This window comes from Mrakia frigida, assembly GCF_051309035.1.
Source record: "Mrakia frigida strain ATCC 22029 unplaced genomic scaffold BDY24scaffold_34, whole genome shotgun sequence".
NCBI lineage: Eukaryota > Fungi > Basidiomycota > Tremellomycetes > Cystofilobasidiales > Mrakiaceae > Mrakia > Mrakia frigida.
In genome coordinates, this window is record NW_027481247.1 from 168,209 (window position 1) to 181,693 (window position 13,485).

Sequence of the window (13,485 nt, forward strand, 5' to 3'; positions counted from 1 at the left end):
GTCCAGACCAAGCTCGTCGCTTACAGCTCGAAACGCTCGCTCACCTCTCCTTCTCTCTCGTTCTTCTCCTCGCAGGTCTTCGAAGTACGTCCGCTGGCATCCCTTTCACCCCTCTATATCTTCCGTGACTGACTTTAATCACGAGGAGGCATCGAGAAGAGGAGGGAAGTCGAGAGGAGGAGTGGGTGGGAGTTTGGGGCGACCTTGCTTCCCTCCTTTCTCTTCCTCCTCCCGCCGTCTTACTGTCCATCAGTCTCCTACTTCCCTTGGCTCCACTATTATGACTACTGAGCCGACCTCTTGCTCAAAAAGAAATGCTCAGACGACCTGAAGCCTCGTTTTCGCTCCTCCTCCCTCGTTGAGCTCTCCTTCCTCCCTCCCTCCCGAGCAGGCCCCCCTCGCACTTTCTCCAAAAAGATTAAACGAAGATGAAATAGGGTATCGTAAACGAAATGGCAAAATAAGTGTACCAGAAGACCCAAAGCAGAAGCAGGAGAAACAAAACTATCCGAAAATGTCCTCCTCTCGCACGAGAAGTTCAACGCCTCGTCCGAACTCGACCTTTCCTTTTCTCCCCTTCCCCCCTCTACTTCGACGTAGGTCGAAGCTTCTCTCTCACCCCGTCGAGAGCGGTTCCACACTTGAGTCGAAGAGCACTCTCGAGCGAGTATTTCCCGTTCTGTTGAAACGAGGTTGGGCGAGAGTCAGCGGCGGTCAAAGGAAAGGAGGACGCAGAGGAACGAACCATCTTATGGTGAGGATTGAGCTCGGGCGGTCGACCTGTAGCGTAAAGGAACCAACGCAAAACGAGATAGTCAGTTGTGAACGTAGGAAGAGAGAAAGGAAAGACGACTCACCGCTCAGAACAGTCACGTAGTGAGACTCAGCCTTCGTCCACTCCTCTTTCCTCTCGTAGATCTGTCCCATCTCGAAGTGAGCGAAGAAGAGTAGCCAGTGGTCGAGCACGATCTTGCCTCCGTTCTGGTTTTGAGTAAAGAGGCGAAAGGAAGATGATCAACGAACGAAGAGATGAGAGAGCGAGAGAGGAAAACATCACTCACGTCGAGAACCTCTTGGAAAGCAGCGATGGCATCGAGCGACAAAGCTTTCCTCGCCTCTCCGACGAGCGACTCCTTGGGATCGTCCTCCGAGACGACGGTGATAGCACTAGGGAGAGCGTAGGTTCCAAGAGCGAATCCTTTCAAGAAGTGAGCGAGGACCCAGTCTGGGAGGAGGGAGGAGGAGACTTGAGTGAGCACGGGAGCTTCGTTCGACAGGAAGAGAAGGAGAGAGGCTCACCATCCCAGTACTCGTCTCCTTTCCCATAAGTCGAAGGATCCTCGACAGCCTCGAGCTCGTCGATGACCTTCTGAATTCGACGAAGGGTGAGGGAGGAAAGGACGTAGGCGGGCGAGTGCGACAGAGCTCCGAAGACGTAGCTCTTAAAAGTTGACAGCATCGGTCAGTTGAGAGGTCGGGAAGGGTCTGAATGAGATTGAAAGACTCACCAGCTCGAGACCAGGCAAGCACAACCGTCCTTGAAGCAGGAACTTCCTAGCCTTTCTCGAGACGAACTTCTCGATGGGGAGAGTCTTTCCAGCGACCTGGGACGCGACGAGAAACGGAGTTAGAATTGAAGCTCGAGAAGGAAGTGGCTTTTCGATTCGTCGACTCACTTTCTTGACGTTCTTCGGGACGCCCTCCATCGCAGCGACGACCTTCTCGTGCTTCTCGTCATCTCCAGCCTCGACCAAAGCAGCAGCGTGAGAGCTGTAGAGTGGACAAGAGGGTCGTCAGTGCCGGGCATCCAGTGAAGCTTGAGGGGAAGAGGAGAACGACTCACTAGAGGTACGTTGCTTTGCTCCAGTTCGACCCAGTGTAGAGCTCCTCGAAGCAGCTGGCGGCTTCGTCGAAAGAGCAGAGCGTAAGTTGATTGACTCCTCGATCCCATTTGGCGATGAGCTGGAGTTGGATGTAGCTGGGGAAAGTAAGGGAAGGAGACGCAAGTCAGAGTCGGCGAAGACGATCGATGGGAAGGACGAGGGAAGACTCGACTCACTCGCTCTGAGCGGCGATGGCCTTCTCGAGGACGATGTTGGACTTGTGTGGTTGGCACTGAAGGACGTGGAGACGAGATTGGAAGAAGACTGGAAGAGAAAATGAGTTCAGCATCGCGTCTCGTGAAAGAGAAGAACGAGAGGACGGAGACGAACGAGTGAAGACTCCGTTTGGGTATCTTGAACGACGAAGAAACAAGCTGTCAGCCTCAGACGATCTTGCAAGAGAAGAGAGATTTACTCACCGCTCCAGATTCCACCACATAACCTTCTCGGCGAAAGGGATATCGACGCCAGAAACTGAGGAAATTGAAACGAATCACCGTTAGTCGTCTGCTCTTACTGAGTTACCCCTCTCGTTTGATTTTGAGAGCAGAGCATAAGGAACTCACCGGGTACAAGCGACGGCACGATGAGATGATATAGCATCAACACAAGATCCGAGACAGGTCTTCTCAGCCCTTCCTCAGCGATGGTGATCCCTGGCTCCTTGTTTTCCACTGTCCATCCTCCGGACTCAGCGAGCTTCCCGAGGGCGTACGACCTCGAGCTGTGGTATCCAAACATCTCGGCGATCTGTAAAGGACGACGAGTAAAGACGAAAGAAGAGTCAGTCCAAATCTCGAAGCGGAAAGAGCTCGAAGTCGAGAAACGACGACTCACCTTGACAACCTTCCCAGGCAACAAGCTCAACATCAAAGCACTGAGTCCAGTTCCAAGTCCTACTCCGCTCCTCAGATCCTTATCGATCGTGTCGTCGTAGCCTCCAGGAGCGACCGAGTCGGCGTGCTCGAGGAACGCGTTGAGGGAGCGGTAGATCGCGTCTCCTGTTCGCATGTTGAGAGCTTCTTTGACGAGAGCCATCCACTGTGAGAGGATTGAATGGAGGAGGGAGAACGGGGAGGGATTAGTTAGATAGAGATTTGGGAGAGGGGAAGAGACGGGAGCGGGAGCGGGAGCGGAGGTGAGACGAAAAGGGAGAACTCACGTCTCCACCCGCGACGATACCGAGAACCGACTTCATCAGCAGAGTCTCAGCATAGACGAGCTCGGCCTACATGATTGCAGAGAAGACGTAACGGTCAGTCTAAGGCTTCAAGAAGGAGATGAGTTCGGTCGACGAGGAACTCACGTGTCGTTGAACGACGGTCATCCCCTTGATGAAAGCGTTGCCTCCTCCTCCACCTTTAACGAATCCAGAGAGACGAGAGGTAATGGAAGTGGAGTGACGACGATGGGAAGCGCTAGAGAGGAAGACGAGAAAGAGGTCGCGTCAGTAAAGAGAGCGTCGACGCGTCAAAAAGGGCAAGGTTAAACTCACGCAAGCTCAGTGCAGTAAGTCGTCACTTTGATAGCGTGTTTCAGGTCTGATGGTTCAAAAGTCATCATTCCCTGAGAAAAATGGACCGGAAGAGAGAAGGGGAAGCGATCAGCTCGAGCGAAAGACGCGTTGTGCTCGAAACGGAAACAAAACAAGGGACGAACCGTCAAAGTCGACAGGATGGCATCTCCAACCTGGTAGTAAAGTCTCTCCCTGAGAGAATCTCCCTCCTTGATGATCTTTTCGGCCTCCGAGATGTGAGAGTTGAGGAACTGTACGAGATTGAAACGGATACCACAGACGCGTCAGTTCGACCTTCCTCTTCCGACAACGAGCAGCTTCCTCGCCATCGAGCACCTCCAGTACGCAAAGGAAAGGGAACTCACGAGAGCCATGACCTGATGACAAGTCTTCAAATCCTCAGCCAGGATATCCTCCTGCTTGACGCTCGGGTTGGGATTGATCGCGTCCGGGATTGGACTGCTCTTGATAGATCTCATCTTAGCTCCTACAACCACCTCCTCCTCGGCGTCCTGAGCATCCCTGGTCAACTGAGCACGTTTCGAGTCTTTCCTAGAAAGTCGTCGTCCCAACCCTGCCGAGCTTGCCGTCGTCCGACGAGGAAGCGTCGCCTCAGGATCGTGACCCTCCTCTTCCTCCTCTTCTCCGACTTCCGAAAGTCCCTCGTCCGGAGTGACGAAACCTGAGTCTGATATCGAGGATCCATCGGAGTCGTAGGACCAGAGAGACTCTCCTGAAGTCGAGGCGGTTCGAGTTCGAATGGGGAGGAGGGAGGAGGAGAGGGAGGAAGGAAGGTGAGGTTGGTTTGGAGACCGAGGGATGACGGCTGCTGCTGCTGCTGAGAAGGTTTTGATGGAAGCGACCGGGGAGTTGGGTTGGAGAGAGGTGGCTGGGGAGGTGGAGGTGGGAGTGGTTCCAGGAAGCGTGGTCGAGGTAGAAGAGGAAGGAGGAACGGCGAAAGTTGGAGAGGAAGCTCGAGGAGCGTCTTTGCCGTCCACGTCGACGACCTTGGATCCCAGACTCAACGGAGCAGCGCTCGAGCTCGGTGGGGACGGAAGATCCGGAGGAGTACCAGAGGAGCTAGATCTCCTCTTCCAGATGGACTTGGATCGTTTGGAGACGGATCCGGGAGGAGAGTCTGTTGGGGCAGCGAAGGAGGAGGAAGCCGCGGGAGGAGGTTTCGTTGGAGTTCCTCCAGAGGGAAGCGAAGTGTTGGAGGACGAAGAGGAGTTCTTGGAGGAGAAGCCGAGAGTTCTAAGGATTTTGGAGGACTTTCGTCTGAGGAGGGTTGAAGGAAGAGGGAAGACGGATGGTCAGATCAGACGAGTGGAGATCGCGAGCTGAACAGAGAGAGATGGGCCCAGGAAGGGAGCGGGAGAACAGCTCCTTGAGCCTCCATCCATAGAGCAAAGGACGCCAAACTTTGCCATCGACTCGGTGGCCTAGTATACAGTCGATCTACGACCTTGTGGCATCGTCGTACGACTTGCGAGGAGAGCGATCTCTGCCTTCGGTGCTCTTCTCGCTTCCAGCCCACGTCGCCTCTTCTCATGCTTTTATTAGACAAACTCACTTGATACCTGGACCAGCAGCAGCATCGGGCCCTCCTGTACCGATAGATGATGTTATGCTGGCCGTTCTGGATCTTGAAGAGGAGCCGTTTACGATGGAAGCCGAGCTTGAAGCGGGAGGAGCGAGCGAGGAGGAGGAAGGGGAAGCCTTGATCGACGACGAAGATGCTCCGTTGGCGAGCGACGAGGAGGATGGGGAAGCCGTAAGATTGGTAGAGGAGTTCTTGCGTTTAAACAGAGGAGCCATCTTCTGTTGTTGTGGTTTGAGGTCAGCTCTGTCGAGCTGTTCGTTCCGCGGGGGCTTTCAGATCTCAGAGAGGCAAGCTCGTTTTTTTCGCGACCGCCCTCCTTCCTTCCAAACCACCACCTCCCTCCTCTCCTCCCAACCCCTGTAAACTTCCACGACTCCATAGTTCGACTCTCCTCGATTCCCTCTCTCTCAGGACCAAAAACCAAACTCAAATCCAACCCCTAGCTCTCGCTCTCGAGCTCGAACGGTCCCCTTCCTCCCTTCCTTCCTCCGTTTTTCCCTCTCCCTACCTTCAAATCTTCCTCCCTGCTTCGGACAAATGGCCTCTGCTTCGGACTTTACGCCGTTTGAGGGAACAGAAAAGCTTATAGAGCTTTGGTTCAGTCCCTCCTTCGAACCTCTTCCTCCCGCCCCCCCTTCCTCCTTCGACTTCCCAACTCGTCCTCCTCGGGAAGGAGGTGAGCCATGGCAGGGGCTTCGACGAGTCCCTAGGGAGGTCTGGGAGGATATGCTCGACATCGTCAAGTGCAAAGTCCTGAGCTTCATAGAGGGCGAAGAGGTCGACGCGTATCTCCTCAGGTGCGTCGCGAGTTTTCTTCCTTCACCGTATTTCTCGCTGTAGACGCAGGAAAAAAAAACTGTGGCTTCCTCCTGAGTGGTCTCTGTCGTCTGCTGGAGGGATAGGGTGGATTAGACGTCGCAGGAAGGCAGGACTTGGGAGCAAAGAGGAAGGAACAAGGACGTCGAGCTCGCAACTCCCTTCCTTCCTTTTTCCTACCCGTTTTTGCTGCTCAACGAGCAGTAGGTTCGGTAGGTTCCGCCTCTGCTCGTGGCGGCCGACATACACTGTTTAACCCGTTGTCCTGTGGTTCGATGGGCATATTGGGCTCAGCCGTTTCAACCGAAAAAATGGCAGAGCTCGACGGCTCCTCGTTCCTCCTTCTTTTTCTCCCGTTTCTCGTATCTCGTTCCTCACTACGTGACTCCCACACTTTCACTCTCCAGTTTACTGACTTCTGGTTCACTTATATTGCTCTCCTCAGCGAGTCATCCTTCTTCGTCTTCCCCAACAAACTCATCCTCAAGACGTGCGGAACGACCCTCAACCTCCTCGGTCTCCCTCGGATCCTCTCCATCGCCAAAGACTACGCCGGTTTCGATTCCGTCTACCGATGCTTCTACTCTAGGAAGAGCTTTATGTTCCCCGAGTACCAGATCGGACCTTACAAAGGAGGCTGGACTGCTGAGGTCGGATTCTTGGACGACATTTTCGGTGAGCTCTCGTCTTCCTCTTTCTTAGCGAACGCGCTCAAGTCGCGTCACAAAGTCGAAACTGACTTTCTTCTTGCAATTTCGGCTCACCTTGAAGACAACGGATCAGCCTACACCGTCGGACCTATGAACGGAGACCACTGGCTTCTCTACGTTACCGCTCCCCGAGAGATTCAAACTCCCTGCTCCTCCGAACCTTCGACACCACTCCTCAGCTCCCTATCCAACCTCCTCACCCCAGCTCCCCATCACACCCACACCTCCTCCGGCGATCACTCCTCTTACGCATCAACCTCCTCAGTCCTCAAAGACGCTCTCGCCTCAGCAGCTCTTCACTTCCCCGACTCGTCCTCCTCCGTCAGCACCCACGGCTCCGCTACCTCAGGCAGCAACTTCCCTCCGGCCAAGAACCACACCAAGGTCGTTGACGCTGGATCGGAGGTCGTAGAGAGGCCGTTGAGGTTGCCTAGTTTGGGGACTTTGCATCGAGGAAGAGGAGACGATCAGACCCTCGAGGTTTTGATGACCCACCTCTCGGCGAGGTCGAGGGCTCAGTTCTACCCTCCGCCATTGGCAGCGGACACGCTGAAGGCACCTGAAGGGGATGTGCTGGGAAACAACATCTCGTAAGCCCTTTTTGCATTGGCGTTCGCAACTTTCGCGCGACGCGTCTTTCCGCTCCCGTCGAACCTCTCGCTGACTGCTCGTCTCTTCTTCCACCTTCTCAGCGAATCTTCACTCCTCACCTCCCTCTTCCCAGCCTCTCTCACCACCCTCGACTCCTATGGCTTCGACCCTTGCGGCTACTCCGCCAACGCCCTCGTCCGATCTCCTCCCGCCTCCGACTCCCTCACTTCCAACCTCGCCTCCTCCATCGCCTCCCTCACTTCCACCACCTCCTCCGTCTCTTCTTTGGACTCCTCGGAAGGATACTGGACCGTTCACGTCACTCCCGAGCAAGGCTACTCCTACGCTTCCTTCGAATCCAACATCTCCCTCCCTTCGACCTCCAAGGACGGGTTCCCCGACCTCAAGACGTTGATCGGGAAGGTCGTAGATATCTTCGAGCCTGGGAGGCTGACGGTCACGCTGTTTGTAAGCTCGGCGGACGAGGGAGAGGACGGTGCTGGGGAGGAGAACGGGTGGGGAAAGGGAGCGAAGATTTTGGATGAGAGAGGGTTGTTGCAGGGGTACAGGAGGAGGGATAGGTAAGCTTTCCTTTCCCGTTATTCTTCCTCTCGTTCGACCCTCGTAGCTGTCTCGTCGTATCTTGCGAGGAGACGCGTCGAGGGACGAAGAAGCATCGAAGCTGACGTCTTTCTTTCCCTTCCTCGCCTCATTCAGGATTGGTTACGAGTTCGAAGGTTACGATTTGGTGTTCTGTTGCTTCGAGAAGATCGGGTGGGTGGAGGAGTTGCCGGACAAGAGCAAGAAGTAGATCGGGGAGGGTTCGGTCGTTTTGTAGTTGTTCTAGAAGAGGATGTAGATTAGTTCACTATTAGACTAAGGTGTCACGAGGGCGTACATTTCATTCTTGTTTTGTTGACGAAGATCACAAAGAAGCGTAGAGGGGAGAGGAATCGGAGGAAGAGAGGGTGAAGATGGCGACGCGTTAAGACCTTGCCTCTCAGCAGAACTTTGATCAATTGGCGGCTGAACACTGGGTACCCTGAGTGTCGAAGAAGGCCTCTCGAGTGGGAGAGAAGGCCAGGAAGGAAGAGCAGTCAGGGATTGAGCGCTGAAACGATAAAGCAGGAGGTGTCGCGACGGTTTCTGTTGAGCTTCTTCCCGTAGGTTTGACTTGACGACCGTTCCCCGTGGACCTCAGAGGGGTGTTTTTCCTCCCTTCAACGAACAACTCGTCCTCAAGTTTTTCCGAGCGGTCTGAGCTTGTTTGGTCAGGGGTTGTTGACGCGAGACCTCGACCCCTCTCTCCGTCTCCTTCTTTTTGTTTTTTGTCCCTGTCTTTCTCACCTTCCTCCAAACTGTCATCTTCTCTGCTCTCCTTTTCCCATTCCCTGAACCTGCTTCTCCTTCTTCTTTCGTCCACCCAAACCCACACTCCTTTCGTTTCTTCAGCATCCTCCCTCACCATGCTCTCCCTCCGTACCTCTTCTCACCTCGTCCTCTCCCTTCTCTGCACCCTCCTCATCTCCAAACTCGCTTCGACCCACCCAGTCACTCCAAAAACCGACGATCTGAGGACGAGGATGTTCGTCCAAGCCGGAACCACTCTGTTGGGGATCTGGGCGCTCAGTCTAGGGGAGATGCTCAAGGGAGGGAGGAGAAAGGATGGTGAGCTTCAAAGTTGGATGGGTTGGGGTGAGGGCTTCGCCGGGCTCGCTTCTTCGCTATATTGGACAGGTGAGTTTCTTAGATCTTTACAGAAGACATCTAGGATGCTGAGTTGACTCGACTTTTTCATCTCTACGTTGTCTCGGAAAAACTAGCCGTCGTCATTCCTCAACTCGTGGAAATGCCTTCGAGCTCAACTCGAGCTCACCTCCTCCTCCTCTCCTCCGCCATTTCGCTCCTCGCCTTCGCCAGCTGGTCAGCTTACATCCTCGAGCTTATGCGAAGTCTTCAACGCCGTCAAGAGGGTATCAGTCTACCGGTCGACGAGGAGGCCAGATCTTCGTTCGACGAGAAGATGGACGAACTCGATCCGCCTTCGGACGCGTCGTCGATGGAGGAGGAATCGACTGAGATGCTCACGGAGTCTCCGATCTTCTTGGGTCTGGTACTGGGAGGCAGTTTGACCTGCTTGATGGCTGGCTCGTGGATGACTGCTGTCTTGGGATGTGAGCTCAATCTTCTCTCCTTTTCCAGCACGTCCCTCGAGTCGAGATCGAAGCTCATTCCTTTCGTCCTTTTTGTTTCATCAGTCTCACCCGCTACCCTCTTCCTCCTACCGTCGATCCTTTCGATCCCAACCTTGGTCTTTGCAAAGTGAACCGAATTTCTATCTCCGTTCAGCACGGCACACTCCCTCGCAAATCTTCGCTGATTCGTTTTGTTTTTGTTTCCTAGACGTCAATCTTCCTCCTTCGCCATCTTCGCCACTTCTATCATCCTCCTCCTTCAATACCACGCCTCCATGACCTTCACTCTCTCCCATCGAGGAGCTCCCACCTGCGGCCTCTTCGACGTCGACTCTCTTGCGATTGCCTTCGGTTCGTCGCTCAACTTCAGTCTGTTTATCTACGCGTCTCGAACTGACCTCCACTTTTCTTCCCTCTCCTCGAACAAAAGACGCCCCCCTTCTCTGCGCTCTTTCTCGAGCACTCTACTACGTCTCCTGGATGACCCTCACCGGTCTCACAGCTAGACTGTTCGGACTTCATCTTGCCGGTCGGGAGGAAGACGACGACGACGTGGAATCCGAACTCGTCGACGAGGAAGGGTGGGGATGGAAAGAAGAGGTCTACGAGATCAAGGGGGACGTAGCTCGAGCTTTGGGGGTATCGTTGGAAGGAAAGGTCAGGATCTAGGCTTATTTTTCTCGGTTGTTTTTGCTTTGCTGTCTGTTTTTTTTCCTTCTTTCCTTGTAAACGTCGACCATACTCGACCTTCGACCTGTTTTCTGTAATTCACTTGTTTCGCTCTTTGCTTTGTCGCATTCTTTCTTGCTTTAGTTTTCGCTCATACTCTCTCAGTCCTCCCTTTCTTGCTTGGACTGTTTTGATTTCTTCTCGTGTTTTGGCGAACGACGATTTCGGAAAGCGTTCATCCAAAAGAGTGAGAGAGCGAAACCTAAAGACGAGCTAACAAGCGAGACCATCATTTCAAGTAGAAAGAGTGTATCCGGTGATGGGGACGTTGAGGGGAGTGATCTGGCGGAAGAGGAAAAGCAGGAAGGTGAGCTCGACGCGTCGAAACTCGGAGAAAACGAAGCACCCACGTATCCAGGAAGCCCTCCAGTGGTAGTGAGGGAAGACCAGTCCCAATCACCACCGCAGGTCCCGTTCCCACAGCTGAAAGGGTGGAGAGGTGTAGCGGCGTCAGAACGAGAAGAAGATGACTTGTGGGAGCGAGGAGAGGAGCAGAACGCGATGCTCACAGGACTTTGACCTGAAGAGCACCATCGATGACGTTAACAGTATTTTCAGCGCCGAGGAACTTGATGTTGGTGATTGGAATACTTGAAGGCAACGGAAAACGATCAGGGAAGGAATGTCAGCTCCCGGCGAAGCAGGCTTCGAGACCTACTCGGAACTTGGGCTGCCCGTAGGACCTCCGTTGAGGTAGTCCTGTTGAATGATGACACCAAATTCGGTGGCGCCAATCACAGTGTTGCCGATGTAAGTTATATCTGGAGGAGAAGGAGAGAGTCAGGCGAGGAGGAAAGGAAAGCAAAACAAACGTTGGACGAACCGGAGACGCTGGCGTTGGTCGCTCCAACGACGGCTAAAAAAACGAAAGGAACCGCGTCAGATCTAGACAGAGAGATTCCTACTGGAATGAAATATCTCACTTTTAATCCTCAATCCGTTGGTGTGGTTGACGACCTGAAAAAATTAAACAACGCCGTTAGTCTCGTCGAGACCTCGATCCAGAACTGGCTACGAACAGTGTTGCCTTCGATGAGAACGTTCGAGACGGATTTGTCCTTCTGAATGGATCCGATAGAGATACCGTGTCCTCCTGTAGATATGAAAGAAGAGAAAGGGGATCAGGACGAGAATCGAAAGACTAAACTCCTCGGCTCGCGGCTCACCTTCGCAATAGTTTCGTCGGAAGGTGATGTCGGATCCTCTGTTGATCTATAGTTTGAACGAAGAAGCAAAAACGTTAGTTCAGAAGACAGGAGAAGCCAAGGAGGCGAGGACGGAGAACGCAGAACTCACGGCGAGGCAATCTGAGGAACACGAGGAAGGCGAAGAGATCAGTCGAAGTGCAGGTGAAAGGTTGTAGCATTTTGAGAAGATAACATACCATCTTGGTCTGCAAGGAAGAAAGCGGGGACCAGTCAGTTCGAACAGAGACGACGCGTTCGTTCTCGCAAAGTCGACTCACTCGAGCACCAGCTGTCTTGAATGATCGTTCCGGTAGCACTGACATCTAGAGGTGGGGACAGAGTGTTAACGGGATACCACCAGTTCGATCACGAGCACGAACGTACCGAAGCAATCGGACTGAGGAAAGAATGAAGCGAGACCAGCAAGATCAGTCGAAGCCTCACTCGACGGACGAAGCGAAGACACTTACGTTGTGACCAGCAGGAAGATACGTGTCGGTAGATCCAGGGAGAAGCATCAACTCGTTTCCAGCGGAGTTGTCGACCTAAGCGCAAAGGAAGAAGAGCGCAAACGGGTCAATTCCGTTCTGACGCGTCGAAGAAGGTGAGATTTCCTCACGGTGATCCTCTGCATTAGGAGAGGAAGCGAGTTTCCAATAGAAAATACATGGCGAGGACTACTTCGGACCTTCAGATCCTGAAAGACTCCGCTGAAGAAGGATGAAAGGAGAGGAGAGGGGGAGGGAAAGAGGTCAGTCGAGGTCGATGAACAGGGAAGATGAGAAGACGGAGACGGACCTCATGGTGACCTGCATTCGAGGCCAGAGAGGAAAATGGAGGACGTGAGGAAATGGACGATAGAAAGAGAGGGTGACGGGAACGTACAGCGAAGAACTTGGGCTGAACAGGTGAAAGAAAGAGGAGGGACGGAAATGATCAGCTCGAAAGATTGAGGAGCGAGGCTTGCAGGGGACAGGTATACCTTGGGGACTCCACCATTACCACCCCAGGTATCCCAGAAGGCCGGTCCTGTCAGGAATCAAGGTGAGGGACAGTGGGAGTCAGCGAAGATCAGAAACGAAACGAGACGATCGGAAACGAGACGAGGGACGTACCGTTTCCGTAGAGCTCGAATCCGTTTCCGTTGAAAGTAACGTTCTTCCCGGAGACCTAGAAATACACGTGGTGGAGCGGAATCAGGGAAGCGAAGGACAGGGAAGGTCAGTCGAGTTGCTTCGCCGAGACGGGAGACGACGCGTCGGGCTTCTTCACGACGAACCTGAACGCAAGGCCCGTCAGCCCAAGGAGTCTTGCCGCCTGTAGTAAGCCGAATCGTCAGCAAAGAATTTTCGAGCGAAATCGAAATCTCTGTAGTAGGAGATAGTCTACCACTCACAGACGTCCAAGTTTCCTTTGAGGTTGACGACGGCGGAATCAACGAGGTTCTTGAGGTCGAAGATCGTAGCATCGGGAACGGTGAGAGCTTCGACGTTGATCGTCTTACACTTGGACGCCTTCGCAGCACTGGAAAGTTGACCAGAAAGAGGAGCGTCAGAGACGGAGGAAGAAAAGAAGCGACGGAAAGAGAGGAGGACGAACATCGTGTCGTTGGCTGACTTGATGGTGAACTGCCAGAAGAATGGAGAAAGAGAGAGAATCAGACCTGGTTTCCAATTTCCCTCAAAAGCGTGAAGAGAGAGAGAAGTGCGGACTCACGATACAGTCCAATCCAGCAGCTCTTCGAGAAGGATTCCTCGACGCTTTCCTCACGAGAGAGTCAGGGAGATCAGAGGCAGCAGCGAGCTGGCCGACGAGGAGGAGAGCTGTAAGAGCGAAAGAAGAGGAGAGCATGGTAAAAAGGAAAGTGGGGAGTTAAGTTGAGGAGGAAGAGGAGAGCGAATGGCCGTTGAGAGGGAAGAAAGGGCGGAAAAACAACGCTCGCTTCCTTCCTTCCTTCCCTCTTCCAGGTCACCCGATCTATAGTCTAAAAACGGTCCGGAAGATCAGACAGCTCCGGATCAGGGGAGAGCAGCCAAGAAAAAGAGGCCGATAAGGAGAGAGCGCACGCGGCGAGGGGGGGACGCAGGAGGAGAGCGCGTTTCAGGTATATTTTTGAGCCCGTCGCTGGGTGTTAGGTAGACTGGAACAGACTGGGAAGCCTCGTTCGAAACTATGAGTAGGGCGAAGAGGTTCTCCAAAAGCTAAACGTTGATGGAGGAACAAGCGAAAGAAAGAAGAAGAGAAGGCAAAGGGCT

The 13,485-nt window shown here is 53.5% G+C and overlaps 4 protein-coding genes across 4 annotated transcripts; 2 read left to right on the forward strand and 2 right to left on the reverse strand.

The window, feature by feature from the left end:
* Positions 1-413: 413 nt before the first annotated feature.
* Positions 414-5,232, reverse strand: BDY24DRAFT_400224 (uncharacterized protein). The gene is made up of 19 exons (XM_076641929.1): positions 4,973-5,232; positions 3,765-4,677; positions 3,543-3,650; positions 3,379-3,449; positions 3,190-3,301; positions 3,046-3,111; positions 2,721-2,924; positions 2,450-2,633; positions 2,303-2,357; positions 2,214-2,236; positions 2,060-2,147; positions 1,844-1,978; positions 1,677-1,770; positions 1,509-1,604; positions 1,300-1,441; positions 1,062-1,225; positions 858-981; positions 746-780; positions 414-679 (listed from the first exon to the last, which is right to left on the reverse strand). The coding sequence occupies exons 1-19, from the start codon at positions 5,215-5,217 to the stop codon at positions 587-589; spliced, it is 2,952 nt and encodes a 983-aa protein (XP_076493508.1). The 5' UTR covers positions 5,218-5,232; the 3' UTR covers positions 414-586.
* A 103-nt stretch (positions 5,233-5,335) lies between these two features.
* On the forward strand, positions 5,336-8,065 carry SPE2 (adenosylmethionine decarboxylase SPE2). The gene is made up of 5 exons (XM_076641930.1): positions 5,336-5,799; positions 6,264-6,493; positions 6,590-7,118; positions 7,221-7,700; positions 7,837-8,065. Exons 1-5 carry the CDS (start codon positions 5,540-5,542, stop codon positions 7,928-7,930), a joined length of 1,593 nt encoding a protein of 530 aa, XP_076493509.1. The 5' UTR covers positions 5,336-5,539; the 3' UTR covers positions 7,931-8,065.
* A 520-nt stretch (positions 8,066-8,585) lies between these two features.
* BDY24DRAFT_444137 (uncharacterized protein) lies at positions 8,586-10,109 on the forward strand (the record flags this gene model as incomplete). The annotated part of the gene is made up of 5 exons (XM_076644825.1): positions 8,586-8,787; positions 8,943-9,293; positions 9,378-9,441; positions 9,523-9,665; positions 9,745-10,109. The coding sequence occupies 5 exons, from the start codon at positions 8,586-8,588 to the stop codon at positions 9,981-9,983; spliced, it is 999 nt and encodes a 332-aa protein (XP_076493510.1). The 3' UTR covers positions 9,984-10,109.
* Positions 10,110-10,277: 168 nt separating this feature from the next.
* BDY24DRAFT_436488 (glycosyl hydrolases family 28-domain-containing protein) lies at positions 10,278-13,081 on the reverse strand (the record flags this gene model as incomplete). The annotated part of the gene is made up of 22 exons (XM_076644225.1): positions 10,278-10,325; positions 10,394-10,466; positions 10,553-10,633; positions 10,702-10,804; positions 10,867-10,899; positions 10,967-11,000; positions 11,063-11,136; positions 11,210-11,255; positions 11,340-11,350; positions 11,428-11,436; positions 11,509-11,553; positions 11,615-11,627; positions 11,701-11,775; positions 11,850-11,940; positions 12,029-12,039; positions 12,116-12,130; positions 12,213-12,259; positions 12,346-12,400; positions 12,510-12,547; positions 12,627-12,754; positions 12,830-12,858; positions 12,947-13,081. The coding sequence occupies 22 exons, from the start codon at positions 13,079-13,081 to the stop codon at positions 10,278-10,280; spliced, it is 1,194 nt and encodes a 397-aa protein (XP_076493511.1).
* Between the last annotated feature and the right edge of the window lie 404 nt (positions 13,082-13,485).